Source organism: Rissa tridactyla, chromosome 3 (genome assembly GCF_028500815.1).
Source record: "Rissa tridactyla isolate bRisTri1 chromosome 3, bRisTri1.patW.cur.20221130, whole genome shotgun sequence".
In the NCBI taxonomy this organism is placed as follows: Eukaryota; Metazoa; Chordata; class Aves; order Charadriiformes; family Laridae; genus Rissa; species Rissa tridactyla.
The window spans coordinates 31,469,803-31,484,096 of NC_071468.1; the positions used below are offsets into that span (position 1 = coordinate 31,469,803).

Consider the following 14,294-nt stretch of genomic DNA (forward strand, 5'->3'; position numbering starts at 1 on the left):
CCTATTGTTTCAAAGTACAAACAGGAAAAGATATAGCCTGATCAATGGTTTATTTAGGTGCAGGCTTCCTTCAGAAAAGGAGAATACACTTTCCCCCTGCTGATACTACGATGCAAATTAAAATTATATGTGGTGCAAAAAATGTAGCCAATGCTATCAGAATGATTATCCTCTCTGTTCTGGGTAACAACAGAGTCTTTCCTCAGAATTATTCTGTTGTGGAGAACATAATACTTAGCTTAATAGATAAAAACCAGTTTCTACTGATTATTTTTACAGCAAATAATTCTATATTTAATGTAGACCCATAAGACAGCAGCGCACACCTTGTTGCCTTGTTAAAACATAAACCTCAAACTTGCCAAAAATAGCAGTAACTAGTCAGGATGAAACAAAAATGTCCCAGAACATTACAGACACCTGAAAGTAAAAACTGAAAAGGAGATGACTTAAGGGATTTTCAGTAACATTTAAGAAGTGAGAAACAGTGTAACCTTTAGGTTTAATGAGCGTTACAATACATCAATTACAGAGACATAAATAATTTAAGGCAAGAGCATTCACTGGCAGTCAGTTTGGTCACAGACTTCATTTGCTTCACAGGGCAGGGACAGCACTCTGTAATTAAGAGTCATGGTCAGAAGCCGTGTCCAAAGCTTGTTACCTCCTTGCAGCACGCCCTTCTCACAGGGCTGGAAGGGTGAGAAACTCCCCTTCTCCGCTGACAGAGGACACTAGCCCTTCATCTCCACGTAATGCTGCCGCGCAGACGTGGTATTAGAAACGTGTTTCAGACCTGAAGGGGTGTCCCTCACATGCTGCTACTGGTTTCCAGCACCTGCTCCTTCTCCGGTTGTTAAGGGTACTGACATGGGAGGAGGAGGACATGCAAGTAGCAGCCCCCACTCACCACTTAAACAGATTTTTTGACCTTTGCTAAACCCGCAGCCTTGTATTAGGGGGCACTGCTCAACAGAGACTAACCAGACTGATGCCCCTCTTTCCTAGGTAAGAAGTCTCTTTGTGTCAAACCACGTCAAATAAACTCGAGGTACTGCACTTCACTGCTACATCTAGTCTCCTGACTATTCACCAAAGATGCTTATTGCTACAAGTGCCAAACAGGATGAGACGAAGGAAACACACAGAGAAACGTGTCTAGTGAGCGTCTAAGAACGCGTAGGAGATTCGTGATAATTCTAGCAATGATTTCTTCTCAAAAACTGACTCAAGTCTACTCCATATATGAATGGGAGGATGTTCAAGAACACTCGCGATACTGAAAACCTTGCTGATTCAGCAAATGAAACATGCTAATCAACAAAGCAATGACCAGCACAACAGAAAGATCAACAAAGGCCAAACTATGGACAACACTGTCAACTTTTATTTATTCTTCCAGCTGCTTGTCCAGTCTTTCCAGCAAGTTCACAAAAAGTCTAACTTTGAATTTGAAAGATTTGGTATTACTTCTAGCACAGTGGATTATGTGTGCAGAGGAATAAAGGCTTGACCGTAAGTTTGCACTTTAGGGACATTTGGAAATCGTGCATTAATGGGGCTTAGTAACTAGAAGCTTACTGCATTCTTTCAATCAAAACTATAAGAGAGTAGAATTTAGGCTTTTCAGTATGTTCATAACATTGCTGTTTTTCTCTTATGTTTTGCTGTTCTCTTAAACCAAAAAACTAGCCTAGGTGCGACTGCTCATCTTAACATCACGTAATAGGAAAGAAAGTGATGAAAGTCTCATTGCCATTAAATTTGCCACAATGAGTATTATCATAAAACAGGAGATAACAGAAATAACTCCAACTTATTAGATTACAGCTTTTGTGGCTAACTTAACTGCCTTCAACACATACTTGATTTGATATAAAATGATTCAAACTAACTCTCTTTGCCGATGTAGGATTTATACGGTTATCCTTCTTCTGGAGAGACTTCACTCATTTCCATGTTTTTCCTCCCAATACCCTACTTGTAGTGCTAACACCTGCAATACATTCTTCTGAAAACTATCAGGAAGGGCTCCATAAAATATTGTGCGGGTCAAAGAATGCAGAGTAGCTTTGAAATAAAGAAAATGTTCATTAAGTGTAAGAAAAATGCCTTTCCTTCTAATCTGAAAACGGATAGGCTTGCAGACTTTACCTTAAACACAAACAGTTCAGTTTCTTTACTTTTCTACCTTTTTCTTTTTTTTTTTTTTCAAATACTACCATGACATAAAATTGGACTGAAACCATTAGTTTGTTTCCACACATACTAGCGAAACATTAGTGAAACGACTGAATTCAACAGAAGGAATTGGTGGTTTAGGCTTTTTATATCCTCAAAGTCTTCTCTTAACACGGCTTCTAAAAGTCTTAGTCCATGAAATGATTCTTTATCATGAAATGATAAAGCAGTCTTTTGTCCAAAATTACAAGGACTGAGGTGAAGGATGTCTTTTTGGTTGAAAATGCGTACTAATTCTGAAGAGTGGACCTCCTTTTGAAATGTTTTGCAATTGCTAGCCTTTGAACCATGGCAACTTATGAAAAGATTAAAAGAAAAATCCTGGTGCCACCTGGGCAATCAAGTATATAAAGCAAACACTGTGTTCCTTGGGCAATCACTACAAGACTGAATCAAACACAAGGCTATAAAATTTTAAGATTCCAGGAATTTACTGATGCTACTTAAGGGTTTTCTTTTTACCTTTTGAAGATGCTAGAGATTGTTTCTATCAGATTTTGAACACTATGAGAACAAGCGTTTTTCATTAGCCATCCCTCCTTCTCCCACCCCATTCACAAGAGTTAGCTTATTCTTGAATACATGTGCGTGGCTTTGACTTTCACTTGAAGAAATGCAGATGTGAGATCACCCCAATATAACAAACATTGCCTGTTTTCAGTCACTTACGGTTATTCGCTTACAGTTTTGCTATTCACATAAAACCACTGCCCTTCGCATCTGCTCTAAGTCTTGGTTTGCAGGCAAAAAGCCTAACGCAATGCCCCCACTGAGGGAAGTCGGGCTCAGACCTTTGGAGCCATTTACAGTCCTCAGACAATGCAGCGGGAGTCACAGGGGGGTGGGTCACAGGACAGAGTATGCCACCTCCTCCATCGGTTTGCAATAAGGCTTCTGATTTTGTTTGCAGCTTATTTTCCAGCCAAGAACTTCAGTACTAAACATAAACCCAAAATGTGCCTATAAACTAGCTAAAAATACCTGTAGGTTCTAGAGGCAAATTATTTGCATAATTCTTAATTATTAAGCTTCACTGATCAAAAGCCATCTACATTTCCTAGGTGGACATTCCCCTAGCAAGCACAATTTTTAATGTAAGATAACAAGTTTTAGAAAGGGTAGGAGAATGCTGCCAATCAAGTGATTTGATGATTCTCCATTGCATAAGCAGACAGTGGTGCTACAGTGAATAATTTCAAAATAAATGTTTTCCAGTGGCACTGTATCATCTGCATACTATTCATTTAGTTCCTTATATTTAGCAGAAGTAGGGCACGTTTTCCATATGCCATTTCTAAGCGACATATACAGTTAATTTTATTCCTTACTGGAAAGTACCCTGGTCTATTTACAAATTAATTTGGGAAGTGACATCGTGACAGTTAGCCCCAACTGGTGCGCCTGACCCAAGCGTGAAAGAAAGGATGAATAGGTGGGATTTTGCATTTGGCATTTCAGAATTAGGGGAGGTAATGTTTCCAGTTATATACACCTCAGATTATTTCTGAGAATACATGTTTAACTTAAGCATTAAGCTAAATACCTATAGCCCTACATTATTTCATCGGTTATTTTTCCAAGACATCATTCATTCCTTTGTTGAACATCTGCTTCTTCGTCTTCGCATTATTTATCTTGCTTGGAAAAATTACAGGCCTATGAAAGATCTTTATTTTGTTATCCTGATTTATATAACTAGTTCCTTGCACATGGGTACTAAAGAAATACAACTTTTTCATAATGGCAAGGGGAGTTCATTAGAAAAACAAATTGTACAAGTGGAAATAAAAACAAAGCGTAAAAGCATAGCATTTCATATAAGATGAGCTTTCAACTGAAATATTAAAAAAAAAAACCCTCCAACACCCTGCCATATAAATATCAGACCAACTGGAAAGGCACTGAGAATTGAACTGTGCAACTCATATCCATACCTGTGAGAATAACAACCACAGTGAGACGCAAACCTCCAAGGCAGAATATGGCACTGTACAGTCCGTTAGGCATTCCTGGTACATACGGCAGTTTTATATTTTCTTAGGATAAGCGGGAAATGTTAACTAAATATACAAATTACATCGTATTTCTGTGGAAAAAGCAAATCCAATTTACACCACCTGAAGACAAGGAAAGAAGGCATAACATACAGGACATTGTTGGCACAAGAAAATGTTATCACATCAAAACACCCTCTTAAATTTAATCCAGTAGATATATAAAGGAATGGCAGTGGCAGAGGCAAAGGGAGGGGATGAATATCAAATATTCAGTTTTAAGCATGCTAGTGAGGTCTTTGTTTCGGAAATCTGACAAAAATTGAAGCTACCAAAACCACGTCAGAGGCAAGAAAGCACCTATATCAAGACAGTCCAACCCATTTCCAGGCATTCTTCTTGTGGGCTGCCACCATGCGCAGACTGAAGGGTATGTCCAGTATCATCTCCGTGCCCGAGGCTGCCTAAAGCTTCCCATTAGCAAATGCTGCCTCCTGGAACTGGGGGACAAATGTTTTGAAATATGCCCTAGTGAAAAAAAAAAGAAAATGCATGGTTAGGAACGAGTAAACTTGGAACACGGTCTGTGCATGTATGCAGACAAGGTTTTAGCAGAGAAGCGTAATGTTACCATGCTCAGTCCGTTATTAGATCTTATAAATGGGTAGTGTTTTTCTTCAAAGTTTTTAGTATGCAGCACATCCATACACTTCAGCTTTCTAGACCCAATAGTACTTCTTCAGCGTCCTCACCACTAACCTCTCGATGTGGTCAACACTGCAAGAAGAGCCTGATGGACCTTTCGTATTTATCCAATGCAAAGCTCCAGAGATAAACTGTATTATGCATTGGAAAATAAACCTTTGAGTGGCTCTTAAAGTGAGAATCGCTTAGATGAGCGCAAGTGTGGCTACGCCACTGCCTGCAGCATTTGTAAGTGGGACTTTTTGATGCAGTTGATGTTCACCATGTTTCAGGGATAAAAAGGCTTTTTTCACCCATATTGAAGAAAGCTTCATATATGGTACCAAAGGCCCAAAGACAAGTAAATGGAGCAGTAAAATTGTGAAGAGAAGTCAGAATACGTGCAGGAGATAAGCTCTTTATCTGTCTCCTTACAGAAACCTTGACGCAATACAGAGCCACTGTTGATGGCAGTAGTTTATATAAGGCATAGTGAATAAATACTAACGCTTTGGATGATCTGTTATTCCTTTTCTTAGACTCTGAAAGTCAGAATGTTATTCTATAAATTAAGATGTGCTTTGTGTATTTTGGATCTTAGTCTATCTTCTTTACAAAGAATCGAGTGATTCATAAATCCATAAAATGAGCTGAACCTAAGTATCCAAAATCGAGTTTGACCTGTACCTTTGAGTTGATTGCACTGAAATACTCAACCACGTACTAAACATATTTTATGTGACCCAATGATAACCTTTATTTGCAAGTTGTATTAGAAGCTGCTTCATCATTCTGACTACTACTTTCTGCATTGAACTTTCTCTTTCTCTACTTTTTTTTTTTTAATTTTGCTTTCTGTTCATATCACTGGTCTTTATAAATTTCTATGCAAGGAGAACCTTCTGTTCTCCTCACCAAAAAAAAATAAAAAAAAAAGAGAAAGAAACCCAAAGTGAGAATAGCTGCAATCAATTATGTCCTGAAGCAAACATTTGCTGATCATTTTCACAATCATGATATGTATTTCACAATTTGTGTAGAAGCTTTGGCAATTACTGAACACCAATCATACCTCCTCACATCTAAAGGCGTTGCAAGATCACAAAAGAGAACGCTCCCCTCTCTTTGTGAAGTTGTGCCTGGCAAATTAATTAACAGAAAGCTGCAGTCAGCTTTTGTACAAAGGCTGTAAACACACACGAGATGCCGTCCAAAGGTGAACAGAGCAATAGAAAGTAAAAGCATTTCTGGACTGAGGAGCTGAGCCCAGAAATGGAAAAGAAACGCAGCAAAACCAGCACATACATTTTATAGCATACACAGATTGTGCTGTGTATTTACGGAACACGCTCTGATTTACTGAGTCAAAGTTCAGAAAGCAGCCCTCACAATTATGCCCACAAAAATGATTGTTCACCCTGGCACACACGAATACATAAATCAGCTGAGAAGGTATGCCTGCCATCTGATCTTAACAGCTGAATGCCATTGCTGTATTGGTGTGTTTAGAGCATACATTTGAAATTGTAGCCTATGTACGTCCCGGTAAGCTCTACATCATTTTGCTAGGTCAAGGAATAGCCCTTGCACATTGCCAACGGCAGGATCTATCATCCTTTTATTTCCCCTTGCATTATCTGTCCTCACATTTAATTACGTTTCCTCTCCTTGCTTATTTTAAGTAGCTTCTTCCTTCCCTTTTGATAGCTTCTCTGCAGACTCTTCTTCCATGCACACGCTCTTCTTACTGACTTGATAAGTGTTACTTAAAGCTTCCCTCTTCCTGAATTGTAAAAATTCTTAAGCATCAAATGGGATAGAAGCAGAAGTATATTCCTACATTTTAGTTCTTTTCCGAAACATCATCCTTATAGCATTTCTGTGCTTTGTATTAAAACCACACTTGCTGCATTGTATTTCAATGACTTTTCTGTTAGGTAAATTCCAGAACGAACGCTTCTAATACCACATACACCCTCCCACACCATCTTTATCTACACCAGCATCCTTTCTTTTCACTGATTCCTGCAGCAGAGCTTGTATCCTTTGCTGCAAAACTAAATCTAACACCCCCCTACATTCTGATCAGATGTACTATTTCAAAGAGGATGTTATTTCACATGAACCATGAACATGAAGAAGAGATTCACATGAACCTCTTGGAGATGTTCCACACACTACAGAAATTCCATTACTACTTCATAATTTGTAAACATCTACTTTTTTTCTTTCCATACTTTAAAGTACATGCTTAAGTTTGCCCTTATCATTCATGGTCTTGTCCAGACTGAAGCAAATGTAGTACCACATGTTTACCCAGGATAAGTGCCTCCATTTCTGCCCCTCTCCCACACACCCTAGACATCTGAGATTAAAGAAATTTTGGAAAAAACCATTTGGATAATTATGGTTGATCACACACACAAAATAAATTACCCCTCCCCACCCCAAACCAAACAAGATCCTGCGAAGAGATCCAAAAGCACAACATACTTGATCGAACTGTATGAGCTACAGCACATGTAACAGACTGAAAGACGGGGAAGTAGAAGAAGGGAGGTTAAACTGCTTCGATATTAATGAACACTGCACACAGGGAGGGAACGGCAAGTGTTAGCGTATAACAGTAACACGACTGAGTATATATGAAGGAGTAGAACAGGCAGCAAAACCATTACTCATTATCAGAGCTTGCCGGAATTTTTTTTTAAATCACATGACTCATTCAATGGAAAATTATGTTTTTACCCAGTTGTGTGCATTTCTGTGGAAGTGCTACTGAGTTTTCATCAGGAAAAGAATGAGGCACTTGAGTTTGGCTTGATCTGCGAAGAGATTTTCTCGTTTGTAGAACTGAGCCTAAACAATCGGTTTGATATTAACCTCATTATCTGTGGTCCAACATCTCAGAGATGATGTATCTAGTAACACAGACAAGGTCCTGGTGCATCACGGGAGCTGTATGTATAAACAAAACAGCAGAAGTAGTCTCTTCAAACCACCCAGTCCATGAAGAATGATGGGATAAATCATTAAAATTTCTGCTTCCAGGAGGCACTGTGCTACTGCTAGCAGATGTGTTATAGTGTCATATTAACTGCATTTTTCTTCATGTTCCAAGCAAAATTCTTTAAAGAAATTTTCATCTGACATGGGACAAAACCGTATGTAAAAATATTTGAACTTCCTCTGAAATGGAACTTACGACATTTTTTCTCCCCTGCACAGGTTACCAGCAAGGAGGAAGAGAACAAGCACCAATTACTGGTTGAGTAAGTTTCATTCAACCAACTGGCCAAAGCGTACATGTTTCCACACAAATAGGACCACGACACGGGCATACTATTTCACAACTGATTACATGAAATAACTTTAAAAGAAACATGCAATTTTCTGAAGGTCAAGACTCTGCTACAGACTGGATGGCAAAGGCCTCTTTCACATGGAATACTATTCCTTTCAGAGAGAAACCGTGAATATAAACATGAACTCTGGAAAAAGATTCATTTCTCATGCTGTATTCACACAATTTACACCCTCAGTAACTTTGATTTGTGCCACACCACAGGAATTCACATAAAAATCTCTCAATTTTTTGTTCAGACACTTTGACGCACAACACTTCCAAGTACCTCAGAAGTGTTTTAAAATTATTTTTACATCTACTAGATACATTTTTCAGCCCTAAAGAACTGTTATTAAAAAAAAATAATCAGTAATTTGGGTACCTGCTCAATTACACAGGAGATGCAGAAAGGTAACTTGATTTATGGCTTCTCTAAGCTGTGTCATATGGCAGAAATCAGTTTTTGATCAATGTTTTTTCTCCTTTCTGGGAAACACAGAGCTCCTTCTTTCTCCTGCTTTACTCTACCATGTTCTTGGTGGGTCTGTGTCACGCTGAGCTTACACCAAGCTCAGAAGAACCGCATAAAATGCTCCTTCAAGCACAGAGAAACTGGTTTGTACAAAGTCCACAGATATTCTTTACGTGAGTGTTGAGTATAATGGCTCTGCATCCCTCTCATAATGGTTTAGATCTTAGCTTAAAAAGCGTGTAAAGGGTTGCTTTCTTTTCAGCTTAGAGTGGGTGCCAATCTTCATTCGCATACAGGCACATGTCGTCTAACTCTTTGTTGAGTGTCTTACTGTAAGAATCTATTGTTTTTTGCCTATTTGTTTTTGTTCCCTCAAATGGTCATTTTCCAAGTTCAAGGTAGTAAGTTATGGGGTTTCTATGGAAATTTTTCTTCAGCACTCCAGAAAACAACACATTTCGCTGTAGTTAAACCACTATATACGTTTGATATGGTACATTGAATTTCAGGTGCTACACTCAAGGACATCTGCTGAGAGTAAAGCACTTATCTTTCCCCCACCTTATTATCCAGTGGAAAGAAAGTCTTGCTATTGCAAATGGTAAGTATCTAAAAGAAGGCAGAATTGGATGACTTGTTGTTTACGTGTTTTCTAGTGATATAAAACACTGATTGTGCTACAAGGTCTCCAGAAGCCCATACATGTCTAAATCCCAGAGTGTGGGTTTGCAGTGCTTAAAACATACTTGACTCGGAATTCACATGCTTTTGCAAATTTTCATTCTAATTGTAATGTTTTTTCCAGTTTAACTTAGTGCTGGGTTTTTAAAGTCTGCATTGACCATTTGATAATACCTTTTGCCTGTGCTGAAAATCTGCAAAGATTTTAAATTATGTAGCTGTGATCTCCCATCAAAAAACACTTCATTTATTTATGGTGAAAACATCCTGAAACTGCAACGCATTTGTTTTCTGTGATCGTTTTTGTTTGACTGGTGTTACAGCCAACTATACAGTGGTGTTCTAGTTACCACTCATTGTGTAATAAAGTTAGAAGAGTTGTCTAGGTGTTTCTAATCCTCTTAAAAATTCATGTGGGAAATTCAGAGTAGAACACAGAAATTCAAACTCCGCAAGGAAAAAAGCATGCAAAACGCTGTGCCAATGAGATTTCTGCTTTTTCTGTCTGGGACAAGGACATTCATCATGGGGTGATGAATCATCTTCCTAAGTCATTCACAAAATAAGATTCCCCTTAAACTCCTCGGTTCAAGAGTGCCAAGTTTTTCAGCACGCTGATCTCAAATTCATCCATGCTACTAGCCCTATTTGCACTCATATGTTTTATGTGTTTCAGCTCAAGATGTGGGAGTTTCAAGTGCCTTTTCCATCAAAAGATGATTTGAGGAAAATGAAAGGGATGAAGTAATCTTGATGGCCCACATCAAATACAGACTTAGCTGTATAGCAACATGTCTACTACCAGCACAGTGTATTCTGTCCTTGCACATTCTTTACTGGTTAATGAAAGCCTTTGAGCCGAAATCTCGATCTTTTCACAATGACACATGGGCTCTCATTACTTTTCTCACTGTATCAGCGCATCTATTGTGTTCCTTCTCATCAGAAGACAGATTCAGGTTATTGTACTTGGATTTTTCCAGCTATCGGCTTTGAGAGAAAACTTTATTCTTAAATACTGCCCATTATTTCAATATTTGAATTAATTCTTGTAAAATGTTTTAGTATCTTCTGTGACTATGGTTTCCCTTCCAACCTAAACCATTCTATGATTCTATGGTTTAATTCTGAAAATATCAGGCTCTAATTACAGAACAATCTTAGTGTATTCAAATCATAGTAGCTAGTGTATTTGATAAATACATCCCCTTCCTCCTAGTCTAGGCACGACATACAGGAAAACGTGGGGTTCTTTTCCTTAACCTTTCCAAGCTGATATATCTGACTTGGGCAGGTACCCTTGCAGTCGTGGGGATCTCTGAACAGCTCTACATAACTCTTCCAAGCCTTCTGGAGCAGAGTCCGTAGCTAGGACACCCTTCTCCTCAGCAGTCCCCGTCCTCTGTTGTCTGAATTGTCCAGTAGGTTAACGCTGAGTTTGAACATTCTGCAAATGTTCTCTTTACCCCAGAACTGAGGTGAGGACTGAACTGTACCCCTTTCAGCTCCATTAGATACAGCTGAGTATCCTAGGCATTTGCCCCAGCTGTTCTCCATTTCTTTCGGAGGTGCTGCAACTCTAGGCTTTGCATCATTTTGCATCTCCTATCTCTTTCCTTCTGTACCCTAAAGGAACTGTGCAAGACATCTACAAGTTTATTCAAATCCACAGAATCCTGACAGAAAAAAATCCAGTCCAGAGATGACTGATCTTCATAAATTAGCTAGAATAGCAATGCTCTCCCCTCTTCCAATTAAATTAGGTGAAAACAGGAACCAAGAAGGGCGTAGGTCAGAGCAAAGGACAGCCTGAGGCTTCCTGAGGTCTTTGACCTATTCCTCCCAGACTAGTATTATTATGCTGACACTTTGCAATAAAATCTTGTTATATAAATTATTTCAACAGCACAGCCATATCAGAATTATAAAAGAGCTTCTTCAGGCTTTATCAACGTCACCCGATTATTCACTTTTTGAAGTAGAAAGTATTTTTGCACAGAGCATACATACATATGTAGCGTGCCTTTGTATTTTTTTTGTTCCTGTTGCAACTTGTTTTGACACAATGAAAACTTGTTTTGAAAATACTGAACACCTACAACAATCCCTTCTGGGTGCCAGACAAGAGGATTTGTCCTCCTGTGACTACACAGGCACAGCCAGCTGGTTTGCTTCACAGAACCCCTAATAATTCATCTCCTGTGTAGAAGATATTTAACATAACTTTCCAAACTCTCTGGGATTTGCTGTTTGTTTATAACAGAACAAAATCAAAGATGCCAACCTTTCTTTTTTTATATATAATTGCTTTCTTTTTAAATTCCATTTGTCAGGAGCTATCTAATTCAACATGATTAGTGCTAATTAACAAAAGGAACTTAAATTAATAAATTGTTATATTAATTCCACTAGTAGGTTTGTATTTAGGTCATATTCCATACGAGTGCTCATTAGGTCCTTAACAGGTGCTTATAGAGATGCCTCCTGCATCTCTACGCCTTGCATTTAACAAGGGCTGAACGCGGAAGTGTAGAAACCTACTGAACGCTCTTTCTTTTAATAGGCCTCATGCCAACGTTCAAGGCATAGTTTTTTCCTTGTACACTCAAGGCGCAAGACATTTAAACCTCTTTGCTATTTTTGCTATATATAATGCATTAAAAACATATTTCCATTGGGCGAACCATGTTGCCTATTTATTCATGGGCACTTCCACAGCATTCCTCACCAGGCTAAAGATAAACGAGCACTCAACGGCAGAGAAGAAAAACTCAATCTTCTGCTTTGGGATAACTATGTGCTAAACAGGAGGTTAATTCTACGCTAGACATTTTACGACACCTCTATTAGGAGAAAATGACTGTTAAAGCAAATGATCTTCCTCTGCAAATCTAAGATATTAAGATGGTTGAAGTGACAAATAGTTCTCAGCACTCTGACTTTTGGTTGCACAGCTGGAATCAGGCTGCAGCAGGCAGGCCCACAACATGGCCAGGCGCCAAGTGGCAAAGGCTCAGGAGTTAATGAAAATCAGAACTATTATGGCAAGCGCTAGGCGTTCGGGAGGCAGCACCATTTCTAAACCACTGTCTGAATCTGAACATCACTACAACTTACCCAAGCACAGCGGCAAAACGATAAAGGTACCTTCCAGGATTTCTTTATAGCTTCAAATATATATAACGATACTTGGCACGTATTCATGTTTCTAAACTAAGCTTCTTGATGGTATGCTCTTTGGGATGTGGTTTATAATTTCCTTACTAGGCAGCTTTATCTATAGCAAATATTTTGCTTTTATGTGAAACACAGTGTCTACACGGTTCTCCATTTTATACATCTCCAACACTGGCGATGCCAAGCAAACGTCTTAAGTGTTTATACAACAGCAAGACAATAGTTCTTAAATTACCGCTACTGTAACTGGCTAAACACACAAATGTACAAAGGAGCCAGTGCACAATGCCATTATGCTGCTAGCAATTTTTTTTCCCGGGTGCCAAACAAATTCATCACATAATCTCTTCCTCTTCTAATATTTCTCTACCTCCTTTTGCTGTGATTTACCCTACAAGGAGTTTGGTAAACTTTCTATGTCCACTTCCACCTGCCAGCTTACACAAGGCACTGACTATACAGCTGGGCTGAGGGACAGGACAGTAATCAAGCATCAAAAGAGCTGGAGGTCTGCAGTGGGCAGCCCTCAAAATGCAGATTTTTAAGAAATACTGTTGCCTTCGGCTCAGTTCATAATATTACATGACAGAAAATTGTCTCCAAAATTGCAAACAAAGCAAAACATGTGCTACCAAAACCATAACAGGAAATAGAAGTAGTAGAACTAGAGAAACTAAGTGCACATCTGAAGCTTAAACACTAGAACTCACTCAAGTCCAAAAGCTGCTTTCTGTATTTTACTAACAATGCCTTTTTGCTCCAGAAGTTCTTGTTGGAGCTTTTACCATTTCTGATTCAAGTCACACAGAAGGGTACAAGAAATGGTTATATCTAGACACGTTTTTCAGTGGTTTGCTGATCGCAGAAACAACAGGTGGCTTTACTTTACTTGAAGCAAACAGAAATAGAAATTAAATTTTAATTTGGTTATACACTTGTGTCTCTGTTCCAAAAAACTATGGTATCAATTGATTTTATAAATAAAGTCAAGAATTCAACATAGCTCTGCTGCAAAAATTAAGATGACTTTGCTGCCTAACTTACCATAAAGCAAAATGAATCTTGACAATCTGTTCAAATCACGAAACAACCATAAATATAACAACCTGACTAAAGGCAAAATATAAAGGAAGGGAGTTCTAGGGAACTGCTGCAGAGCCAGGACTGTGGATTATTACGTAGGCTGGCAATTAATGTTTATTTCGAAGAACCAGCATAAGTAGGGTCATCACTTAGCAAGAGATGGTAACTTTGGTTCCAAGAATGTATGTGCTCCCAAACGCATGGTCCTTTACTGACAATTACAGATAAAAATTATAGCTACTGGACACAACCAGTGCACATAGACAGACCAAGGCCAGGCTGAATTCAGTAACTATATAAGCAACTTTTTTGAATCACCTGGAAATCAAGATTCTGGGATTTATTTTCTCGCAGGTTTCTGATATAGATATTTGGGAAAACACAAAGGTGTTTTGCACAGACACATTGGCTCGTAAGTGTCCCAAAGCACACATAGCAAAAGGAACCTCTCGTTTTGAAACAGTTTTATCAATGCCTCCTGCTTGCCAGCTCGAGAGATAAACACTTCACTTCCTTCACCTTCTCCACAACGTACGTAAATAGACTTGCTTCAGTCAGATGAAGGCTTGTGGTCTTAGATCACAGCAAATTTTGCTTCTGCTTTCTTAACTTCCAT

The 14,294-nt window shown here is 38.7% G+C and overlaps 1 protein-coding gene across 1 annotated transcript in view; it reads right to left on the reverse strand.

The window, feature by feature from the left end:
• Positions 1 to 267: 267 nt before the first annotated feature.
• BABAM2 (BRISC and BRCA1 A complex member 2) overlaps positions 268 to 14,294 on the reverse strand; it is a 178,351-nt gene continuing 164,324 nt past the window's right edge. Inside the window, exon 12 of the mRNA XM_054196545.1 lies at positions 268 to 4,763. Within this exon, the coding sequence (XP_054052520.1) occupies positions 4,700 to 4,763 (64 nt within the window). The 3' untranslated portion in view covers positions 268 to 4,699. The remainder of the gene's footprint in view (positions 4,764 to 14,294) is intronic.